Source organism: Zophobas morio, unplaced genomic scaffold (genome assembly GCF_036711695.1).
Source record: "Zophobas morio isolate AGI-343-1 ecotype UQ-CSIRO unplaced genomic scaffold, CSIRO_AGI_Zmor_V1 ptg000010l, whole genome shotgun sequence".
Classification (NCBI taxonomy): Eukaryota; Metazoa; Arthropoda; class Insecta; order Coleoptera; family Tenebrionidae; genus Zophobas; species Zophobas morio.
In genome coordinates, this window is record NW_026972115.1 from 3,855,368 (window position 1) to 3,880,990 (window position 25,623).

Below are 25,623 nucleotides of genomic sequence, written 5' to 3' on the forward strand. Positions count from 1 at the left end.
AAAGAAAACTTTCTTTACAATCATTGCACATTTATTTAATTCAAAAGAATTAGTCAAATTTGGTGCGTGACCTTTCCCCGAAGCCCCACTCCAATCCCATTACTCTAATCCAATTTCCGAAGCCCCGCCGCGCCCCATAAATACCCCGATCGCCGCCCTCGGTCGCTTCTGGTAGAAAACCACTACGCTCTCAATGGTTGTAGCCGTTAAAGTCTTCAAAAAAACCACACCGAATGGTAAAGTCACCGTCTACCTCAGCAAGCGCGACTTCGTCGACCACCTCGACCGCACCGACCCCATAGATGGCGTCGTCGTCGTGGAGGATGACTACCTGCAAGGCCGCAAGGTCTACGGCCAGGTGGTCACCACCTACCGCTACGGCCGCGAAGAGGACGAGGTCATGGGGGTGAAATTCAGCAAGGAGATGACCATCGCCTACGACCAAATCGTCCCGCCTAAGAAAAACCCCGACTTGACCACCGTCCAGGACAAACTGACTAAGAAGATGGGCCCCGTGGCCTACCCGTTCGTCTTCCACTTCCCGGAGATGGCGCCCAGTTCGGTGACGCTGCAGCCGGGGGAGGACGACCAGGGGAAACCTTTAGGGGTTGAATATTACTTGAAGGTGTACGTGGGGGCGAACGAGGAAGACAAGGGGCATAAGAGGAGCACGGTCACTTTGGCTATCAAGAAGTTGCAGATTTTGGCGAGACCTAGAGCAGTGACGCGGTTACCGAGCTCGGTGGTGGCGAAAGGGTTCACGTTTTCGACGGGGAAAATCAACCTGGAGGTGACGCTGGACAAGGAGATTTACTATCACGGGGAGCAGATTGGGGCGAATGTGACCATCTCGAACAACTCGAGGAAGACGGTGAGGAACATGAAGGTGTACGTGGTGCAGCACTGCGAGGTGACGATGGTCAACGCGCAGTTTTCCAAGTATGTGGCCAGTTTGGAGACCAGAGAAGGGTGCCCGATTACTCCAGGTAGAGTCCCAGAGTCCATTCCCTCATTATTAATCTATTAGTTACAAAAAAATATTTCCAGGGACTAGCTTCACCAAGACCGTCTACCTCATCCCCCTCGCCTCCAGCAACAAGGACCGTCGTGGGGTTGCTCTCGACGGGCGCCTGCGCGACGACGATGCCAACCTAGCCAGTTCTACCCTGGTGCCAGACGGCAAATGTCCCATCGACGCCATCGGTATCGTCATTTCCTACTCCTTGAGGGTCAAACTCAACTGCGGGACTCTGGGTGGGGAGATCGTCACCGACGTGCCCTTCAAACTCCTCCACCCAGGACCTGGTGCTTACGACAAAGAGAAACCCAAAACCTTTAAGAAGATGAGATCCATGGAGAAGGGGCGCTACGGCAATTCTTACGAGAACGACGACGACGACAACATCGTTTTCGAGGATTTTGCTCGCTTCAGGTTGAGCCAAGACGGGGTCGAATAAATCGAGAAAATCCAAAAAAATAGTAAAAGTCGAAATATGAAAAAAGGTTACTTCCGCGACCATTGGTGATTCTGCCAGAAGTGATAATTTCAGTTATTTTTTATTATTTACAGGAGATAGCAACATTTTTGTTTTATTTTAATTTACGCAGATTAGTTACAAAGGTGTATAATTATGCATAATTATGAGGTTTATATAACTGTTTTTCCGTTAGATTTAGCAGCGTAGTTTTAGTCTTAGTTGTTGTAAATGCATGCAAAAAAACAAATAAATAAATATACTTCACATTGGGCTACTCGTAAATTTTCAGACTCCAAATTTGCGACTTAATGCAAATCCCCGAATTCTTTACCTTTGTTTACAATGTCGACTTTCTTAAAAATAAATCGCGCGGTGAGTAATAAAAATAAATAAATTTTAAAAAGTGAAACAAATTCTCACCCACATGTTTAAGTCTTGTTTGTTTACAAACTCGCGCCTGATCTCGCCGATGATGTAACAAAATAAAATCTAGTGGCTGCCACGTGATCAGCGCACAAGGTTGTCCTTCAACTTGAAATTACAACAGGCTTTTATAATTTCTACAATTACTTTAACGTCGACGAGTTTCGCTGCTCTATTTAAATAACAATAAAAAAATTGCGCTTTCTTGCTAAACAGGTCGCTTCACACGAACGCCTTACGTAACCGCAACACCTAGTTTCAGTTGCGTTATCTTAAGTCACTTCTTTTGTTCACTATTTACAGAACTGTATTCGTTATTTGTGTACTAAAAATAAGTTTGCTCTTTACACTGAATAATGCATGGATAAACAACGCGTGATTATGTTAATTTTTGAATAGTTTTAGTTGGATGTAGTTGAGACTTGTTGCCAGATGGACCGCGGATCCTATTTTTTCTGCAAATATTTAAAATGGATTAAATTAAGCACGCTGTTTATTCAGTCGTAACAGCGTCAGGTGATTCAGGCTGAGGGAAATGCAAAACATTCGTAAACGTGTCTCACCTTTGACATACGCTACCATGAGAAGACCTCGTGGTATTTTTGAACCGTAAAAAGAGGGCGACGATTTTCATTCTGAGACGATTGGACTGACACGAAATTGGATCAATAGCCAATTATTTTTCGACATAAAAAATTTAAGGTCACAGTGTGCAGGAATTTTTAATATTCAGTAATTTTTTGTTAAAAATCAGTTGTTTGTGATATGTGTTCTCGTGGATTTAAATTTGTTTACTCACCACTTCCACGCACCACCCCATGATGTTGGCCAGCCTGATGTTCTCGGGGGTGAGATTCTCCTCTTTTTCGAGCATTTTGTAGGCGGCGACCACCGCCAGCCCCCGATTTTTCTTCCCGTTGGGGACGTTGTAGTGCAACAATTTGGCATAGCGCTTCGTCACTTCTGGAATGTCCGTCTGGCGTCCCGCGTCGGTCAAATCCCTGACAATATCCGGGAACACCGCCATAAATTCGCGACTCTCATCCTTGGTGACCAGAGTGTAATTGGTCGACTGGGGTTTGGCCTTTGTCTGAATGGTGGATAAAGCTCTGAAATACAAAAAAAAAAAAATGAATCATTGTGCTTGCACTTTCCTGTTGGCCAGACTGTGCGAGGATCACACGTTGACGCGCTAATTTACCATCACTAATTCGTCTGATTGATGTCAAATTAAATTGGAACTAACGGTATTTCCGATAACGAGGTGGTGGACAATGTGATAATAATGACAAATTTTTGAACTTCCGTCAAGTTTTTGCGAAAAATTATAAAGAAGTGGCGGCTTTGTTGGTACAAGGACGCTTATAGTTTACAGTTAATTCAATGTCAAACGAGATTTTTGCGCATTATTTCTACCTGGCAATTGTGGGAGCACTATGCGTGGAGAATGATAGGTTTAGGGCGTCTACGCCACTGGTGTTGCAAATTATACCACATTTATGTGTTGATTGTCCAGTTGGAACATTCACTTTCTTATGGATTTCTCCATTTACCATATACCTATTGGTTTCTAGTCCGTTATCGCAAAATTATCACTCCATCAGACACAATTCTGTTTACTGGTTTATCATTTGGTGTAATAAAGAAATTTACTTTACTGAAATAGATACCACGATGTTTATTTTAATTGTCTGCTTCGAGTTAAAAATGGCTTTGTGATCAGCTGTTGACAAGATAATTTCATTAGTATCAGTGTGAAAATATTCACTGACCTTGGACTTTGTGCTTTAAATAAGCTACAATAAATACAGCTGAAATCGTTGACCAAATACTTAATGAAAATGTCGCTCGTGATTCAAACAATGCAATAAAGTGGATTAAGTCGGTCCTATACAATATGTTACTTATGAAAGATTAAGATATTTTATTTTATTGGACACGAAATTAATATAAATGTGAAAAAACAGTGTACCGCAATCCTAAAAATTTTGGCTTAAAACAAAAATTGTTAAAAATAATGACGGGTTTAAAAAGTGAGTTTTATTAGCGATCCCAAAATTAGTGAAATTTAAGCAGGTTTATTTGTTTTAATTAAAATTTTATTTTCTGTAATATGAAAATGGGTAACTTCTTTAAATAATAAATCAGTTTTTACTATCACTAATTGATAACACTAGTTTTTCGCAATTTAAGTGTTTTTTTTAAGTTTAGTCCTTGAAACCTTTAGAATGCGAGCGCAGCGAGCACGTTCAGGTTTTATTTAAAAAATTGGTCTAAAGTTGTAACCATTTTCACTAAAAAACCCTTTCATTAATAATAACTTTCAATAAAACCTAAATGTGCTCGCTGCACTCGCATTCTGAATCTTCTTTTCTTAATCAATTTAATGACATAAAAACATTTATGAGAGAACGGTCAGCAAAACCAACTTAGTTTTTATTATAATAATTCCCGAGATCTCCCTATGAAGGTAAATAAATCATTCCGAAAAAAAAAGGTCTAAAATTTTTCGACAGAACTTCCCTCACTTCTGAAGTACAGTCCAACAAATACTGCTTCTCTGAAAAATTATAAAATTTGATTTTGTGGAATTTTACTTTTTTGGTTTCACCTTTTTAAAAAAGACAGTTGGGGCCCCCGAAAAGATTTCGCCTTTAAAAAAAAGATATTTGGGCCCCCCGAGAAGGTTTCACATTGTTAAAAAAATACGTTTGGAGCCCCCGAGAAAGTTTTACATTTTTAAAAAGACAGTTGGGATGCCTGAGAAGATTTTACATTGTTAAAAAAATAAGTTTGGGGCCCCCGAGAAGGTTTCACATTGTTAAAAAAATACGTTTGGGGCCCCCGAGAAGGTTTCACATTGTTAAAAAAATACGTTTGGAGCCCCCGAGAAGGTTTTACATTTTTAAAAAGACAGTTGGGACGCCTGAGAAGGTTTCACATTGTTAAAAAAATAAGTTTGGGGCCCCCGAGAAGGTTTCACATTGTTAAAAAAATACGTTTGGAGCCCCCGAGAAGGTTTTACATTTTTAAAAAGACAGTTGGGACGCCTGAGAAGGTTTCACATTGTTAAAAAAATAAGTTTGGGGCCCCCGAGAAGGTTTCACATTGTTAAAAAAATACGTTTGGAGCCCCCGAGAAGGTTTTACATTTTTAAAAAGACAGTTGGGACGCCTGAGAAGGTTTCACATTGTTAAAAAAATAAGTTTGGGGCCCCCGAGAAGGTTTCACATTGTTAAAAAAATACGTTTGGAGCCCCCGAGAAGGTTTTACATTTTTAAAAAGACAGTTGGAATGCCTGAGAAGGTTTCACATTGTTAAAAAAATACGTTTGGGGCCCCCGGGAAGGTTTCACATTGTTAAAAAAATACGTTTGGAGCCCCCGAGAAGGTTTTACATTTTTAAAAAGACAGTTGGGATGCTTGAGAAGGTTTCACATTGTTAAAAAAATACGTTTGGGGCCCCCGAGAAGGTTTCACATTGTTAAAAAAATACGTTTGGGGCCCCCGAGAAGGTTTCACATTGTTAAAAAAATACGTTTGGAGCCCCCGAGAAGGTTTTACATTTTTAAAAAGACAGTTAGGATGCCTGAGAAGGTTTCACATTGTTAAAAAAATACGTTTGGGGCCCCCGAGAAGGTTTCACATTGTTAAAAAAATACGTTTGGAGCCCCCGAGAAGGTTTTACATTTTTAAAAAGACAGTTGGGATGCCTGAGAAGGTTTCACATTGTTAAAAAAATACGTTTAGGGCCCCCGAGAAGGTTTCACATGGTTAAAAAAATACGTTTGGAGCCCCCGAGAAGGTTTTACATTTTTAAAAAGACAGTTGGGATGCCTGAGAAGGTTTCACATTGTTCAAAAAATACGTTTGGGGCCCCCGAGAAGGTTTCACATTGTTAAAAAAATACGTTTGGAGCCCCCGAGAAGGTTTAACATTAAAAAAAAACATTTGACGCCCTCGAGAAGGTTTCACATTGTTAAAAAAATACGTTTGGGGCCCCCGAGAAGGTTTCACATTGTTAAAAAAATACGTTTGGAACCCCCGAGAAAGTTTTACAATTTTAAAAAAGAACAATTGGGACTCCCAAGAAGGTTTAACATTTAAAAAAAAAACATTTGACGCCCTCGAGAAGGTTTTACACTTTTAAAAAAGACAATCGGGACCCCCGAGAAGGTTTCACATTAAAAAAAAGACAATTGGGACTCCCGAGAAGGTTTAACATTTAAAAAAAAAACATTTGACGCCCTCGAGAAGGTTTTACACTTTTAAAAAAGACAATCGGGACCCCCGAGAAGGTTTCACATTAAAAAAAAGACAATTGGGACTCCCGAGAAGGTTTTACATTTTTAAAAAGACAGTTGGGATGCCTGAGAAGGTTTCACATTGTTAAAAAAATACGTTTGGGGCCCCCGAGAAGGTTTCACATTGTTAAAAAAATACGTTTGGAGCCCCCGAGAAGGTTTAACATTAAAAAAAAACATTTGACGCCCTCGAGAAGGTTTCACATTGTTAAAAAAATACGTTTGGGGCCCCCGAGAAGGTTTCACATTGTTAAAAAAATACGTTTGGAACCCCCGAGAAAGTTTTACAATTTTAAAAAAGAACAATTGGGACTCCCAAGAAGGTTTAACATTTAAAAAAAAAACATTTGACGCCCTCGAGAAGGTTTTACACTTTTAAAAAAAACAATCGGGACCCCCGAAAAGGTTTCACATTAAAAAAAAGACAATTGGGACTCCCGAGAAGGTTTAACATTTAAAAAAAAAACATTTGACGCCCTCGAGAAGGTTTTACACTTTTAAAAAAGACAATCGGGACCCCCGAGAAGGTTTCACATTAAAAAAAAGACAATTGGGACTCCCGAGAAGGTTTTACATTTTTAAAAAGGCAGTTGGGATGCCTGAGAAGGTTTCACATTGTTAAAAAAATACGTTTGGGGCCCCCGAGAAGGTTTCACATTGTTAAAAAAATACGTTTGGAGCCCCCGAGAAGGTTTAACATTAAAAAAAAACATTTGACGCCCTCGAGAAGGTTTCACATTGTTAAAAAAATACGTTTGGAACCCCCGAGAAAGTTTTACAATTTTAAAAAAGAACAATTGGGACTCCCAAGAAGGTTTAACATTTAAAAAAAAAACATTTGACGCCCTCGAGAAGGTTTTACACTTTTAAAAAAGACAATCGGGACCCCCGAGAAGGTTTCACATTAAAAAAAAGACAATTGGGACTCCCGAGAAGGTTTTACATTTTTAAAAAAGAACAATTGGGACTCCCGAGAAGGTTTCACATTTTTAAAAAAAGACACTTGGCGCCTCGAGGTTTTACATTTTTAAAAAAGAACAGTTGGAATCTCGGAGAAGGTTTCACATTAAAAAAAGACTTTTGGGACCCTCGAGAAGGTTTTAGATTTTTAAAAAGGACAGTTGGGATCCCGGAGGTTTCACATTAAAAAAGGACATTTGGGACCCCCGAGGTTTTACATTTTTAAAAAAGACAGTTGGGACTCCCGAGGTTTCACATTAAAAAAGGACATTTGGGACCCCCGAGGTTTTACATTTTTAAAAAAGACAGTTGGGACTCCCGAGGTTTCCCATTCTTAAGAAAAAAACATTTGACGCCCTCGAGAAGATTTTACATTTTTAAAAAAGACAGTTGGGACCCCCGAGAAGATTTTACATTTTAAAAAAGGACAGTTAGGACCCCCGAGAAGGTTTTACATATTTAAAAGACGGTTGGGACCCCTGGAGAAAGTTTCGCATAAAAAAAAACATTTGGCGCCCCCGAGAAGGTTTTACATTACAAAAAACATACAAAGAAGACAGTTCGAACCCCCGAGAATGTTTCACATTCTTAAAAAAATACGTTTGGGGCCCCCGAGACGGTTCCTCATTCTAAAAGAAGAAGGTCATATTCTCACCTTTTAGAAAATGTGGGGTAATTTCAGCAATAAAAAATTTGTTATGACGTCATAAACACAGATAATACACAATGCGAAAAAAGAAAAGAAAAAAACGAAAGACCGAGTGTAGAATCGAACTCGCGACGTCCGATTCGCATTTCTGACCCGTAACCACTAGACATCGCCGAGATGCCTTACGCTAATGGTAAACTGTTGTAGCGTGCACTGTTTTTGCAAAAATTTTGACGGTTAAAAAAAAACTCAAAGCGGATTCGTACACCACACATATTGGACTGTATAACTTACATACTTATATAACAGTTAAATCAAATAAACATGGTAAAATATATCCAGCATTTTTGAGTTGAGTTTTTACTTTAAAGAATTTTGTGATGACGTCATCAACATTTTTGCGCGAACAAGTACATATATCAACTTGAATTTGTTCAGTGTAATACTAAAAATAACAGTATTGCATTCCCAAAATTTTCTGGGAAAATGAAGTGAGTCGTTCCTGATTTAATCAATAAAATAAACTGTCACATTCATTAATTTTTTTGAGCCACTTGTGACTTGTATAAGCAAATCTAAAAAATACGAATGCAATAATAAATCACAAGTAAAAACTCATCATATTTTGCACATTTCGGGTAGATTTAAGAATTTAATTCGTTACTATGGAGATTTGCAATTTAACACCTTGAAATTTCACAAGTTTTTACAAGATTAATAGGGGCAAATCAGTTTTATCTTAACAAATACTAGGCCCGCCCACCCGCCCTCTATTTTCTCAGAGGATATGTCATCTGCCAAAATAAGACTTACGTTAGCAAGTAGTAGACATCCAGATTTTTGAAAAAAAATCAAAATTGATTTTAGCCATAGTAAAAAGTTAGCCAAAACGCCCTAAATGATGACGTCGCCTTACAATTTTACTGAATAAAGGTTACCCAAATTTTGTAAAATAACATACTCCTGCATGTGTAATTTATGAATCCGTGTTGCGCTAGATAGACATGCAAATTTTTGAAAAAAAAATCACAATTGTACCAATGGGTAAGAGCAGTTCGCGATGACATCATCAATTTTTTCAACTTCTTTTATTTATTTTTTTACGCTTCTTATTAGTTATTTGACAACTTGACGCACCAACATTTGCAATTAAAATTAATTTCCATAATCATATGTATTTACGTACGGTGGCATTACCTGCTGATTTACTTTAGATAACATTATTAAATGTTAGCTTTCCTGATACACCAAGTTTCAAAAAAGTTCCTTGTGTTTTCCATAAAAGAACTTATTTATTTATAGATCTCAATGTCTAGGAAATCTGTCATAATTATGTGTGTTAAAATCAATTTAATGATTGTGGCAGACTTCCTTGTCAAAACTGGGTTACATATAAATAATTTGACGAAAAAAACATGTTTGCCGGTATTTTTTCAAAACCGGCTTTAACCTCACTTTTGATATTAATATTACACAACATACAAGTCGCCAAATTTGGAGTCCCTGGACTAACAAAAAACAAACTATTAAAAAACCATGATTTTGTGCTAGCGATTTATTATTGAGCCGTAAATCCCCCTACATCCTTGACTGTTTACTGATACAATTTTTATGTAATAAATTAATAAATAAAAACAGATTTTCAGGGCCACTATTAGAAAGAGTAAACAAAACACAACAATAAACCTGTAAACCTCACAAATCATGTATCTGTTGCATCAGCAAGTTGACTAACCGTGATTTTTCTCTATCTTTCGTTGAACTTTACTCGGCTGCATTTAACCACACGGTTTAATAATACACCTTCAGGCCATCAAGCCATGAAAAAATCGACGAATGCAGTTCCTCGATCCATTTGCTGAAACCTGTTCTCCAAGCCTCAATCTACCACTTTTTTCATTTAAAATGAAAAAATCGAGACTCAAACTGGTCTAGAAAATCACGGTATTGATAAAACGTAGCGTGACATGCAAAATCGGCACAAAATAAGCTCTAATTGTTTAATGGGTACTTATTTGTAGAATGTAGCTCGTGCATATTTTTTCAATAAATTGTAGCTAGTTTATACATATTTAGCTACGTTTTTGATAGCGATTTTACGCGTGGTAACAGCTGCTTCGTTATCGCGCAATTATTACCACATACAATTCGACTTAACAATATCCATCACCTCCTCGTTCCAATCTTTAATCATTTTTGTTCAAAATTCGTATCGAGTTCGTTACATAACCCGTCCACTGTTTTCGCCGGTCGGCGTCCTCCATTCCAAGGTCGCGTTAATAGGTCGCAGCGAGCCATGTAAACAAACGCCGCGAAAAGGGGTCGACCGAAGGGCTCGCCGCAACGCGCTCTCGGTCACGTAGCCACGTTGAAGTCTCCACCTCGATCGAAGAGCGAGTCAACGACCGCCGCCTCCTCGCCAAGAACGTTTTTTACCTGTTATTGTTGTGCTTGTTCAAACGCATCCACTTATTCGGCGGATTCTGGCTCAGATTCAGCTCGGTTTTCTGCTGTCTGGAGATGGCGTCGCTGTTGGGGGCGGTGGAGGTCTTGCTGATCTCGCGCCGCCACTCCCTGAGGAATTCTCGGCTGGTGCGGTTCACCGTGTGCCTGAACGTCGACAGCATTGCACTGATAATGATAACGAACTGAAGCGAAACGTTGCGCGCTCGTTGCGAGACTGTTTGACAAGAAGACGACGCCGCGATTATAAACGGGGCAGACAGAGATGAGGAGAAAACAAGCTGATAGAGGAGTCGGTCTCGCTCTAGCGTGTGTACGTGACCACGTGGGTCGCGGATGACGGGAGGTGTCTTGGGGCCGAATGTACGTGCACGGAGTCAGGAGATGGTCGGCGGCGGGTTGGGAGGCTGGTCAAGGGCTAATTGGGTGCTGGAGGAGGATTAGCGTGCGGTGGTTACGCAATCGGCTAGGAATAGATGTTTTGTTGGTGGATTTCGCGGTTTCGAAAAAGATTTCGTTATCGGAGGAGAGATTTCGTTTTCTACGTTGTTTTGTTGTTGGGAGCAAAAAATGGGTGACGCGGTTTTGGGTTGACAAATATCCGACCATGTAAAAATTAAAGAATTTTTTTCCATTGATTATTATTATTATTAGACAGCTGCGACCAGTGGCGTAACAATAAATCTACGGGCCTGTGTTCTACAACACTGTGGGGCTCCTAATGAACAGCGAAATAAAAATTATTTAAAAATACGAGTATAATGAGTAAAGTATGAGTATATTGCAATTAGGGCTTACGTTTTATTAAAATCATTCTACCTGAAACACTGAATTAAAAAACAAAATATAATAACTACCTAAATACATATAATTAAAATGTATATCAAAAATAAAAATGCCCGTTTTTTTTATCTCAAAATTGTTTTTTTCTTGCTTTCCAATGGGCACAAGTTGATACAAGATTTGACACATCTAAGCTTCTGGCAATTTGATTTTCAAGTGAGATAATAAGCCAGTGAAGATAATCTGCATTGGCCCATTGTGTTACTTAAAAAAAATTTAGTCATTTTTAATTTCGAAAAAGATCTTTCCGCTGAAGCCAGCGAACGATGTACCTATTGTAAGAAAAGTGAAACATGTTGTGATAATTTCACTGAAACTAGTGCAGGTACTAGGTACTCATTCTGTAATAATTTGGTGGTCCAGTGTTTTTTCTACTTAAAAAATTAGTTGTAACATACATCAGATATAATTTATTATTCCCAAAAAGCACCACAGACACAATATTAAAATAGTTTTGAAAATACGAAAGTTTTCATAAAACACAATTGAAACTGATTTTTTTTTTACGTCTTACGTCATAAAGTTTCACTGAAGATCTGAAGACAAAATTTAAGTATTCTGTTATCCTGAATCATAAATTAGTCATACTATTGTAGGTTAAAGATTGGTAATTTAGTTAATGGGGTGTTAGATTTGCCACAATGGGATTGCGACAGTGCGACAGGTTTATTAGAAACAGATGCTGCTGCGTTTCTGGCCGCCGGTGCCGATCGCTAAAACCCGAGTTTACTGAGTCTATGTGCTCATTCACAATGGGCATAAAGCATAAGGATGTCATAAGCATTAATGCATAAGAATTTTTTGTTTAGTGCTCTATGCTTCTATTCGTTCACAGTGAGCATAATGCTTAGGACATCCTTAGGCTTTATGCCCATTGTGAATGAGCACTATGATACTGAGATCAGAGAACATAGAGAAGCGTCATAGTTTAAATTAAATGACGGTTGAGGACTCATCGACTTATGTTGGCAACAGTGTTCGTTTCTAACTAGGAATAAAATTAACTAGAAAAAATGTAATAATATTTTTAACGACGCGTTTTAGTTTCGACAAATTAACACTAGATTTATCAGAATATTACAAGCTGATTACTGTTTCCTTCACTGTAATTCAGGTCACACGAATTACAGTTCGTCGTCTGAGAACTTGTTTGATCTACAGACCAGAGCGCACTCAAGCCAATGTCGACTCTAAGCGTTCGGAAACGATTTGATTTATAAGCCATGGTCCGTGATCTGATATACATCCTAGCCGGCTTCGACCATAATTTCTTGCTGTTTCAACTTTCGAAATTTTAGTTTGGGGACTTTTCAATTTACTCCTATTTATTATTTAATTTTTAATTTCTCAATTTTTCAAGTTCTCGGTTTTCAGTTTTTCTCTTCAATTTTACGATTTTTAAATATTTCGATTTTTCAATTTTTGACTTTTATAAACTCTCTATTTGTCGATTTTTCAATTAATTGATTTTTCAGGTTTCTTGGTTTTTCAATTATTCTATTTTTTCAGGTTTTGATTTTTCAACTTCACTTTTTTGATTTTTCGATTTCTCAATTTTTCAATTTTTTAATTTCTCAGTTTTTCGACATTTCAGTTTTAGGATTTTTCAGTTCACTTATTATTCAATTTTTCGATCTTACGATTACGCAGATTTTTGATTTTTCAATTTTTCGATTCTTTAGATTCTCAGTTTTTGGATATTTCAGTTTTGGAATTTTTCAGTTTTTTGATTCGTCAGTTTTTCTTTCATTTTTCAGTTTTGGGATTTTTCAATATTTCTGTTCTTCGACTTTCTATTTTTGACTTTTAAATTTTTTAGATTTCTCAATTTTTTGGAATTTTAATTTTTCAATATTTAAAATTTTTGATTTTTCTATTTCTCGATTTTTCATTTTAGCTCTTCCATATTTCAATTTTTCAAATGTTTCGATTTCTTAATCTTTCGATTTTTCGACTTTCCGGATTTAGATTTTCTGTTTTTCAATTGTCGTTTTTTCAAATTTTAGATTTTTCAATTTTTCAAATTTGACATTTATAAACTGTTAATTTTTCGATTTTTCAATTAATCGATGTTTTGATTTTCCCATTTCTTGACTTTCGAGGGTTTCGATATTCCTGTTCAATTCTTTAATTTTTCGATTTTTCAAGTTTTTGATTTTTCATTTTTTAGTTTTTTTAAGGTTTCGATTTTTCGACTTCACTTTATGGATTTTTCGATTGCTCAATTTTTTGACTTTTTAGGTTCTCAGTTTTTGGATATTTCAGTTTTCGGATTTTTCAGGTTTTCCCATTTTTCAGTTTTTCGATTTTTGACTCCTGGATTTTACGATGTGTCGATTTTTTTACTTTTTCGATTTTTCAATTTTTCGATTTTTAAATTTTAGATTTTTAATTTTTAAAATTTTAGATTTTTCGATTTCTCGATTTTTCATTTCAGTTCTTCGATATTTCAATTTTTCAAGTTTTCGAATTTTTCTTAATCTTTTGATTTTTCGAATTCGCGGTTTTAGATTTTCTGTTTTTCATATGTCACTTTTATAAACTCCCAATTTTTAGATTTTTCAATTAATCGATGTTTTCATTTTCCCATTTCTTGACCTTCGAGTGTTTCGATTTTTCTGTTCTCAATTCTTTAATTTTTTTGATGTTTCGATTTTTTAGTTTTTCGATATTTCAGTTTTAGGATTTTTCAATATTTCAATTCTTCGGTTTTTCTATTTTGGACTTCTGGATTTTTCGATGTGTTTTACTTTTTCGATTTTTCAATTTTTGGATTTTCAATTTTAGATTGTTCAATCTTTTGATATTTTAGTTTTTCAATATTTCTTAGTTTTTCGATTTTTCGACTTCCTGGTTTTAGATGTTCTGTTTTTCAATTTTTCGATTTGTTAATTTTTCATTCCCGCTTTATCGAGATTTGATTGTTCAGGTTTTCGATTTATCAGTTTTTCAATTTTTTATTTTGGCCTATTTCGGTTTCTCATTTTTTCCGTTTTCCATTTTTTCGTTTTTTTTCCGCTTTTCCAATTTTTCAACTTTTAACTTTTTGTTTGTCGATTTCTGTATTTTTCAATTTTTCGACTTCATCACTTTTCGATTTCTCGTTCTTTTGATCATTCAATCTCTCAATTTTTCAATTTTTCGAATTTTAAGTTTTTTGATTTCTCGTTTTATCGAGATTTGGATTTTCCGATATTTTGATTGTCAATTTATAAATCGTTCAATTTTTAACTTTTCGATTTTTCGATTTTGGCCTATTGGTTTCGATCTTTCAGTTATCCGACTTTTTAAATTTGGGAGTTTCGATTTCTCAATTTTTCGTTATTCGATTTTTAAATTTTAGATTTTTGAATTTTACATTTTTTCGATTTTCTGATGTTTCATTTTTTGATTTTCAGTTCTTCGATCTTTCGATTTTTCAATGTTTCGGTTTTACGATTTTTTAAGGTTTCGATTTTTCGATTATTAGATTTCTCGATTTTTCAAATTTTCGATTATTTTCATTTTTCATTTTTTTTCTCACTGTCAATATCATACAGTGTATTGAAAACAACTACAAAAATTGTCACTAAAAACATTTAAAAATTCATACAAAATAGAACACAGTGTTTCCAAAACATTTTCCCGAAAAAAATCCATTGGGTTATTACGATTTCAACAATATTCTTAGTTTAAGACGTTTTGCTAGTATAAAACACAAATAAAGAGTTAATTCTTAGTTAAACAAAATATGTAAAATCATCTAAATCTGTACCAAAAATATTCACCTAGTCGTTATAAAAACTGACCAAACAACTATTTCCCGCAGAAATTATAGTCTAAACCAACCAAGTTGCTTCTGAACGCTTAGAGTCGATAATGGCCTGAGCGCGCTTTGGGCTGTAGATCAAACAAGTTCTCAGGCGACAAGTTGTAGTGAAACCAGTTTTTTTATTGGCATCGACTATTTAAATTTGGCGCTTGTCTTTGGCGGTTGAGGACTCCAATGTCAATAAGGGTGGTTTTGCAAAATCAGACTGTATGTCGCATCTACATATATTAATCTATACTGAGATGCCGCAAGAGGTCCAGCCCTTTGCAGCAAAAAATCGTAAATAGCAATGAACGATCGATCTTGGCATCACCGCACATTTTCGAATTTTTTATTTCGGGATGTAATTTGCCAAATAATATAAAAAATCCAATAAAAAAAATTTTCGTGTGATCGGACCGGGCCCCTTGACGAAGCGGGCCCGTGTTCCAGCGAACACATGGAACACCGGTAGTTACGCCACTGGCTGCGACATACAATGATTCCCGGAAAGATTTCTCACTCCGCATTTCAGAAGATTTTGTCTTTCTAATACAACCAAGAAAGTGTGTTACCTGCTAAATTCAATTAAATTTCCTTATTTATTTTTTTAAATTAAAAATTGTCAAGTTACGACCTATTTTTGACGGAATTTGTTCTGTCAACAAATTCTTAGGTAGAGATCGTCCACTCTAACTTCAACATGATGAGTCATTAGAATCTGACAACTGATTATCAGCCAGTAGCGTAACATGTCCACTTCAGAAGGGTGGTTTTTAATTAAAATTTATTTTGTCAATTTTTTACAGTTGCAAGTAGTAACAAAAGAAACGTAAACTTGTTAAGAAGCCAGCACGAATGCAAATGAATAAACTATTAAACTAGAAATACCAAGGTAGAAATGTCTATGACAAAGAAACGACGACGGACGCCTCTGAGGGTGCGACCACTAAATTTAAAAGTGGAATTAAGCCGACGCATTTTGCACTTCTGCTGGTAACCTTCATTAACAAAAATCAAATAGTTTTAATTGGTACTTTTATAATTTATGATAATTATTATAGTATACAGGGTGATTCACGACTGCATCATTTTGATGGCTAATTATACATATGCCTACAATAGCTTGTCTGGGAAGATCTACTCCTACTGTAACAGTAACAACTAAAATAATTACCCAACTGTCTATTACGCAATTCGCTATAAAATATTTATGAAATCAAAAACCAAAAATATACGTAACTTCCAAGGCAACAATCAGTAAAACCCTGTATTTTTGAAGGCATTCAGCAATTTTTTTAGAACTTTTTACTAAATTTTTTCCGCATAAATCAATGCGGAATTGCATATTGCATAGTTTTATTGGGTTCAGTGATTATGCAAGGAGACTCTAGTCTGGACTTGATACAAAGCACTTATTTTTTTTTCACTTAAATGTTACCGACTTGCTATAAATATGCGAGTGGTTAATTTTCCCCTTTTTAATGTCAAGCTCAAGGATAGCCTAATTAATTTACATAGATCACGTGATAACCACTAACGTTTATAGTCAGCTTTTATTATATTACATCTTATCAGCAATGGGTCTATGGGTCGGTAGGCAAACAAGAGATACAAACGTGACCGAGGTATTTGTTTCAGTTTGTTCGAAATGTCTATTTATTTAATTTATTGTATTGGACTATCGATAAAAGTTCATAATGTACTTATTTTTGCGTCATTTTTTTTAAACTGAAATTAAATAATTCGGCCCATTAAAAGAAAAAAAAAAAGGGGAGCCGCTCAATCGTGTCTGTTGGGGACACTACGGAACCAGTTATTTTACATTTGGTTGCACTCTAACCAGGTCGGGTGATCGCAAATGTTAACCGAAATTTGTTCTAATACCTCTAAAAAAACTAATGACGTCAGGTAATAGTAATCTATTTTTAAGGAAGTTAACGTTTACAGGTCATAAAACCGAATTAGAACTGGGGAAACTGTAATATGAAAAAATCTCAAATTCTTGTGAAAATGTAGACTGATGTAGGTATGTCCATTTCGTGCAGCAGCGGGTAATCGCTACAAAATATGCTTTCCATTACTACCATTATTTTAAACAATGTTCAAGAATTTAAGAATCGGTGTGATTTTAGCTGCAAAACAAGCAAAGACAAACTGAAAAACGAAGCTGAATTATCATAGAAACGTAGTAGAAACATATTCGATCACGTTATGTGTTGATAGGGATGCAAATCTATGCTGGATTTTGAAAAAAAGTTAAAATAACAATGCAGAAATATCGTTTACGTGGAGTGTCTGAATTTGAGATTTGTAAAAATTAACTTTCACAACAAATTATTTGCACACGAGGCGTAGCCGAGAGTTACTTCAAGAGTAAATTACGAATTTACTTTAAATAGTTGTTTTTAAAAAAATCACTCCAAAATTAGAGACACATGTATGTCCGAGTCGTAAAGAAGAGGGGACTCGCTATGAATTATGGTTTCTTATACATATATTTAATATTATTTTAACCTGTTTTTGAGTTAATTTTGGGAGCCCATTTTTTTTGAAAAATTTAAATCAGTTTAATCTTAACACCCCGCTCACCCATCCTCTGTTTTTTTAGAGGGTCCTAAAATAAAAAAAAATCAAAAATTTGAAAATTTCAAAAATTGAAAAATCTCATATTGAAAAAAGAAAAATTATGAAATTAGAACACTAAAAAACTAGAGAATTCAAAAAGCAAAGAGAATAAAAACCGAAACCCAAACGAAAAATTACAAAATTGACAAATCAAAAAATTGTAAAATAGAGACATTGAAAAAAAATTAAAAACTTGAAAAACTGGAGAAACGAAAAATTGCAAATCGAAAAATGGAAAAGCTAAAAATTTAAAAATTTGAAAAATTATAAAATAAGAACACTGAAAAGCCGAAAAACTAAAAAAACAAAAAATAAATACCGACACGAAAAATTACAGATCGAAAAATTAAAAAAAACGAAAAATTAAAAATCGAAAGAAAGAAAAGGAACTGAAAAAACGAAAAATTGTGGTAAAAAATTGAAAAAATAAATATTTGAAAATCGGGAAAATGAAAAATAAAAATCTAGAACTTGAAAGACTGAGGAAACGAAAATTTGAAAAACCAAAAAATTAAAAATTGAAAAACCGCAAATTTGCAAAACGAAAATTTGAAGAACCAAAAAAGTGAAAAATTTTAAAAATTGAAAAATTGAGAAATTGAAAAATTGAAAAATCAAAACCTAAAAAAATTGGAATATCGAAAAGCCGAAAAATCGAAAAATCGAGAAATACAAAAATTCCAAAAATGAAATGACGAAAAATTGGGAAATCAAAAATTGTCAAAAAGCGAAAAATTGGAAAATCGAAAAGCGAAATATAGAGAAACCGAAAAACAAAAAATCGAAACATCGAAAAATTTAAAAAATAAACATTGAGAAACTGAAACGCCAAAAAATCGAGAAATCAAGAAATACAAAATCCAAAATTTAAAAAATTTAACAATTGAAAAATCGAGGAATTGAAAAATTCCAAAACTGAAAAGACGAAAAATTGGGAAATCAAAAATTGAAAAATCGAAACAAAAAAATTGGAAAATCGAAAAGACGAAAAATCGAGAAATACAAAAATTCCATAAATGAAATGACGAAAAACTGGGAAATCAAAAATTGTTAAAAAGCGAAAAATTGGAAAATCGAAAAGTGAAATATAGAGAAATCCAAAAACAAAAAATCGAAACATCGAAAAATTAAAAAAATAAACATTGAGAAATCGAAACGCCAAAAATCGAGAAATCAAGAAATTCAAAATTTTAAAAATTTTAAAAATTTAAAAATTGAAAAATCGAGGAATTGAAAAATTCCAAAACTGAAAAGGCGAAAAATCGGGAAATTAAAATTTGAAAAATCGAAACAAAAAAATTGGAAAATCGAAAAGACGAAAAATAGAAAAATCGAGCAATACAAAAATTCCATAAATGAAATGACGAAAAATTGGGAAATCAAAAATTGTCAAAAATCGAAAAATTGGAAAATCGAAAAGCGAAATATAGAAAAACCGAAAAACAAAAAATCGAAACATCGAAAAATTAAAAAAATAAACACTGAGAAATCGAAACGCCACAAAATCGAGAAATCAAGAAGTCCAAAATCCAAAATTTAAAAAATTTAAAAATTGAAGACGAAAAATTGGGGAATCAAAAATTGAAAAATCGAAACCTAAAAAAATTGGAAAATCGAAAAGCCGAAAAATCGAAAAATCGAGAAATACAAAAATTCCAAAAATGAAATGACGAAAAATTGGGAAATCAAAAATTGTCAAAAAGCGAAAAATTGGAAAATCGAAAAGCGAAATATAGAAAAACCAAAAAGTAAAAAATCGAAACATCGAAAAATTCAAAAAATAAACATTGAGAAATCGAAACGCCAAAAAATCGAGAAATCAAGAAATCCAAAATACAAAATTCAAAAAATTTAAAAATTGAAAAATCGAGGAATTGAAAAATTCCAAAACTGAAGGACGAAAATTAGGAAATCAAAAATTGAAAAATCGAAACACAAAAATTGGAAAATCAAAAAGACGAAAAATCGAGAAATACAAAAATTACATAAATGAAATGACGAAAAATTGGAAAATCAAAAATTGTCAAAAATCGAAAAATTGGAAAATCGAAAAGCGAAATATTGAAAAACCGAAAAACAAAAATCGAAACATCGAAAAATTAAAAAAAAACATTGAGAGATCGAAACGCCAAAAAATCCACAAATCAAGAAATCCAAAATACAAAATTTGAAAAATTTAAAAATTGAAAAATCGAGGAATTGAAAAATTCCAAAACTGAAATGACGAAAAAAAGCGAAATCAAAAATTGAAAAACCGAAACCGAAAAATTGGAAAATCGAAAAGCCAAAAAATCGAGAAATACAAAAATTCCATAAATGAAATGACGAAAAATTGGAAAATCGAAAAGCGAAATATAGAAAAACCGAAAAACAAAAAATCGAAACATTGAAAAATTAAAAAACAAACATTGAGAAATCGAAACGCCAAAAAATTGAGAAATCAAGAAATCCAAAATTTAAAAAATTTAAAAATTGAAAAATGGAGGAATTGAAAAATTCCAAAATGAAAAGACGAAATATTGGGAAATCAAAAATTGAAAAATCGAAACAAAAAAATTGGAAAATCGAAAAGCCGAAAAATCGAAAAATCGAGAAATACAAAAATTCCAAAAATGAAATGACGAAAAATTGGGAAATCAAAAATTGTCAAAAATCGAAAAATTGGAAAATCGAAAAGCGAAATATAGAAAAACCGAAAAACAAAAGATCGAAACATCGAAAAATTCAAAAAATAAACATTGAGAATTAGAAACGAAAAAAATCGAGAAATCAAGAAATCAAAAATACAAAATTAAAAAATTTTAAAAATTGGAAAATCGAAAAACGAATTATAGAAAAACCGAAAAATAAAAATTCGAAACATCGAAAAATTCTAAAAATAAACATTGAGAAATACAAACGCCAAAAAATCGAGAAATCAAGAAATCCAAAATACAAAATTGAAAAGATTTAAAAATTGAAAAATCGAGGAATTGAAAAATTCCAAAATGAAAAGACGAAAAATTGGGAAATCAAAAATTGAAAAACCGAAACAAAAAAATTGGAAAATTGAAAAGCCGAAAAATCGAGAAATACAAAAATTCCATAAATGAAATGACCAAAAATTTGTAAATAAAAAATTATTAAAAAGTGAAAAATTAGAAAATCGAAAAGCGAAATATAGAAAAACCGAAAATCAAAAAATCGAAACATCGAAAAATTCAAAAAACAAACATTGAGAAATCAAAACGCCAAAAATCGAGAAATCAAGAAATCCAAAATTTAAAAAATTTAAAAATTGAAAAATCGAGGAATTGAAAAATTCCAAAACTGAAAAGGCGAAAAATCGGGAAGTCAAAAGATGAAAAATCGAAACATAAAAAATTGGAAAATCGAAAAGACGAAAAATTGCGAAATCAAAAATTGTCAAAAATCGAAAAATTAAAAAAATAAACACTGAGAAATCAAAACGCCACAAAATCGAGAAATCAAGAAATCCAAAATCCAAAATTTAAAAAATTTAAAAATTGAAAAATCGAGGAATTGAAAAATTCCAAAACTGAAAAAACGAAAATTTGGACATCAAAAATTGAAAAATCGAAACATAAATAATTTGGAAAATCGAAAAGGCGAAAAATCGATTCCATAAATGAAATGACGAAAAATTGGGAAATCAAAATTGTCAAAAATCGAAAAATTGGAATATCGAAAAGCGAAATATAGAAAAACCGAAAAATAAAAAATCGAAACATCGAAAAATTCAAAAAATAAACATTGAGAAAACGAAACCCTAAAAATTCTAGTAACCAAGAAATCCAAAATCCAAAATTTAAAAAATTTAAAAATTGAAAAATCGAAAAATCGAGAAATACAAAAATTCCATAAATGAAATGACGAAAAATTGAGAAATCAAAAATTGTCAAAAATCGAAAAGCGAAATATAGAAAAACCGAAAAATAAAAAATCGAAACATGGAAAAATTCGGAAAACAAACATTGAGAAATCTAAATGCCAAAAAATCGAGAAATCAAGAAATCCAAAATACAAACTTTAAAAAATTTAAAAATTGAAAAATCGAGGAATTGAAAAGAAAAATTCCAAAACTGAAAAGACGAAAAATTGGGAAATCAAAATTTGAAAAATCGAAACATAAAAAATTGGAAAATCGAAAAAACGAAAAATTGAAAAATTCAAAAAATAAACATTGATCAACTGAAACATCAAAATATCGAGAAATCGAGGAGTCAAAAAATCGAAAAATTGAGAAATCGAACTAGGCCAAAATTGAAAATTTGAAAAGTAAAATTAAAAAAATCGATAAATCGAAAAAAAAATTAAAAATTTTAAAACTGCCCACCCACCCTCTCTTTTCTGAGAGGGTATCTCATTTGCCAAAACCAGCCTTGTCTTAGCATGTACTAAAATGTATTCTATTTTCATTTTGTTTTGAATTGCTAACGTTAATCAGATAAATATGGAAGATAAGTAAAGTAACTAAATTAACTAGTGATAATGTGAACAAAAACCGTATATTTAAAGCGACGTCACCCTTGTGGGTTTTCAACGATTTATAGTTTCTAGAAAACGAAAAAGTGGGTCACCCATTTGTGTGTCTGTTGAAGATTTTATTATACCTATAAATACCGTACGCCCTTATACATGAATTAATTTGTGAAGCAAAAAACAATGCGTACAAAAAGGAACAAGTTTTATTATATCCTGTAAATTTCTTGAAATCGCGAGCAACTATGTTAACAATGTTAGAAAACATTTATGGTATGATTAGTATGACATTATGCGTATCAAAATGTATATATTTATCCCCACTGAGTAGTTAGTGACGCTTTAAATGAGTCATTTTTTCCCAAAATAACTACATTGTTTCGAAATTTGCATTTGTTTTGTCAAAATCTATTAATACTACTGTACTAAATTTTCATTGCGGTTCAAAATCGTAATCGCAAGAGCTTCATTTGCAATTTAACAGGAAACTCATCTTAACACAATGCTTGTAAAAGTGCGTCCCTAGAATTAGGAATAAATTCGATAAAAATAGGAACGAATCAATTTTGCATTGTATAAATCTTGACACCGTATTTATCATTCATAGTAACTATTTTATTATGAAAAAAGTCTGATAAACTAGACGAAAACGAGCGTAGTGATGCAACACAAATTTTATAGTTAACTTAATCAAAAATTTTGAAATGGATGGATGTACATTTATGACGAAACATCCGTTATTGTTGACATTATAAAACATATTGCTCAATTTAATGTTACTTATTACAACAAATAATAATGGACAATCAGTAGCGAAAATGATTATTTACTAAAAATTTAACTGTATTGTTGTAGTGCATTAAGTGCAACGAATAACCAGCCATTGCAGATCGAGTTTAATTTTCTTAAACACCGTTAATTTATGCTACGAGAATTATAAGCAGCTAGAGTAAATCACTTCGTCACACCAAGCAATGAATCAATCTATTAACTACTCTTCCCAAAATAATGGAAAGTTTAAGCCGCACCAAACTAACAAATTTATCACCATTACGGTTACATAATCCACTAAATGCATTAAATTTGTATAGGAAAAATGAAGCACGCCGATAATTCCAAAACCATTACTAACAATTTACAAACAGATAAGACAAAAATAACCTAGATTAAATCAGCCAACAAGTACATAGTCAACAATAATCCAGCTTGTCGTTTTCTGAATCATGACGAATTAAACAATTCTGCACTCACGTAAAGTACGGAAAACACAACTCTTAAAAATTATGATAACAGGAATGTTGTTTACGTTATCAATATTGTGCCTTTTCTCAGCGTGAAGGCCGACTATGTTTCGGTATTTGTGAAGAGAAACTTTATGTTATGGATGTGGGTATACATTCTTGGTTTGTGTAGTATGAAAGTAAAAGCTTGAATGACGTACAGTTAAATTTGTGGAAGACGTCGACGTGTGATGTATAAATAATGCGAAAGCGACACATGTTGTGCATTTCTGGAGTTATTAATACCGAGTTGTATGTAGATTAACTTATCACCGTGAGATAAAATCGTAACTGGAAGGGTCTGAGCTTGACGGTTAAACACGCTAAATAAATATTTTGGTGGATTTAAACGGGTTATAACTATATGAATTCAATTTTAAATGCGATATCACAGATCACACATTCTAATTATTTTTTAAAATTAAAAAAAAAACTAAAAATAAATATTTGATTATTTGCTTAGCTTTGCTGATACGAAAACATGCAGATTGGAACATGGCTTGTTTTTTATAGCTTAGTGATAGACAGACCTCAGGTGCACCATATTTTAATAAGTATACAACGTGTTTAGTGTTATTTAATAAGCAACAGATAGTCGTATATTTATGTACGTGGGGAAAGCAGTTACTGTTTTAACTGAGCGTGAAATAAAATGACACGACACATTTATTTAAAAAAAGGACGTAAGTTGCATTAAAACTTATCAGTATATAAAAGTAAACCTTGGCAACCAAATTAAATGAAACGTCAATGCAAAAAAATATATATGGCACGAAATTATCAAGCTGTAAAGGTAGGTCATAGTAACTAAATTATGAGGTGAGTCAGTGGCAATGCAAAAAAAATAATAAAAATAAAGATAAAAGCAATTATAGAACCGAGCTGGGTAGTTTTTGGAACTTCACAATGTATAGGTCATCGCTTCAGACGGTCACTATCTTCATTAGTCCATGAATAATGGCCCACTACAATTTTTTTAACAGAAAACAAAAATAATACGAAAATTTTGACAACTTTGTAACAGATTTACAAGAATTAGTAATTGATTGAGAACTTGAAGACTTAGAAGAGACGATGTTATTTTTTGTAAAAGTTAATCATCAGTATTTGTTAAGATAAAACTGATTTGGCAGATGACATACCCTCTAAGAAAAGACAGGGTGGGTGGGCGGGGCTGGGGCTAATAGCTGCTAAGATAAGACTGATTTTGGCAAATGAGATACCTTCTAAGAGAAGGGGGGGACTAGTAACTGCTAAAATCAAAAATTGAAAAGTCGAAACCGAAAAATTGGAAAATCAGAAATCGAGAAATACAAAAATTCCATAAATGAAACTACGAAAAATTGGGAAATCAAAAATTTTCAAAAATCTAAAAATTGGAAAATCGAAAAATTCAAAAAACAAACATTGAGAAATTGAAACGCCAAAAAATCGGGAAATCAAGAAATCCAAAATCCAAAATTTTAAAAAATTTAAAATAGAAAAATCGAGGAATTGAAAAATTCCAGAACTGAAAAAACGAAAAATTGTGAAATCAAAAATTGAAAAATCGAAACAAAAAAATTGGAAAATCGAAAAGACGAAAAACCGAAAAATTCAAAAAATAAACATTGATAAACTGAAACATCAAAATATCGAGAAATCGAGAAATACAAAAATTCCATAAATGAAATTACGAAAAATTGGGAAATCAAAAATTTTCAAGAATCTAAAAATTGGAAAATCGAAAAATTCAAAAAACTAACATTGAGAAATTGAAACGCCAAAAAATTGGGAAATCAAGAAATCCAAAATCCAAAATTTAAAAAAATTTAAAATTTGAAAAATCGAGGAATTGAAAAATTACAAAACTGAAAAAACGAAAAATTGGAAAATCAAAAATTGAGAAATCGAAATAAAAAAATTGGAAAATCGAAAAATCGAAAAATTCAAAAAATAAACATTGATAAACTGAAACATCAAATTATCGAGAAATACAAAAATTCCATAAATGAAATGACGAAAAATTGGGAAATCAAAAATTTTCAAAAATCTAAAAATTGGAAAATCGAAAAATTCAAAAAACAAACATTGAGAAATTGAAACGTCAAAAAATCGGGAAATCAAAAAATCCAAAATCCATAATTTAAAAAAAATTAAATTTGAAAAATCGAGGAATTGAAAAATTCCAAAACTGAAAAAACGAAAAATTGGGAAATCAAAAATTGAGAAATCGAAACAAAAAAATTGGAAAATTTCAAAAATTGGAAAATAGAAATATCAAAGAACTGAAAAATCGAAAACTCGAGAAATCCAAAAATTACAAAACTGAAATGACAAAAATT

The 25,623-nt window shown here is 33.1% G+C and overlaps 2 protein-coding genes across 3 annotated transcripts in view; one reads left to right on the forward strand and one right to left on the reverse strand.

The window, feature by feature from the left end:
• Positions 1-25,623, reverse strand: part of LOC135126178 (farnesyl pyrophosphate synthase) — a 47,563-nt gene that overhangs the window by 1,135 nt on the left and 20,805 nt on the right. The window contains exons 1-2 of one of the 2 annotated variants that reach the window (XM_064052030.1): positions 10,250-10,511; positions 2,701-3,010 (exon numbers count right to left, since the gene is read on the reverse strand). In XM_064052030.1, coding sequence (XP_063908100.1) covers positions 2,701-3,010; positions 10,250-10,440 — 501 coding nt within the window. In that variant the 5' untranslated portion in view covers positions 10,441-10,511. Of the gene's footprint in view, positions 1-2,700; positions 3,011-10,249; positions 10,512-25,623 lie in introns of those variants that run through there. The other variant, XM_064052031.1, reaches the window with a different exon arrangement.
• LOC135126179 (arrestin homolog) lies at positions 95-1,670 on the forward strand. Its single transcript, XM_064052032.1, has 2 exons — positions 95-986; positions 1,048-1,670. Exons 1-2 carry the CDS (start codon positions 194-196, stop codon positions 1,455-1,457), a joined length of 1,203 nt encoding a protein of 400 aa, XP_063908102.1. The 5' UTR covers positions 95-193; the 3' UTR covers positions 1,458-1,670.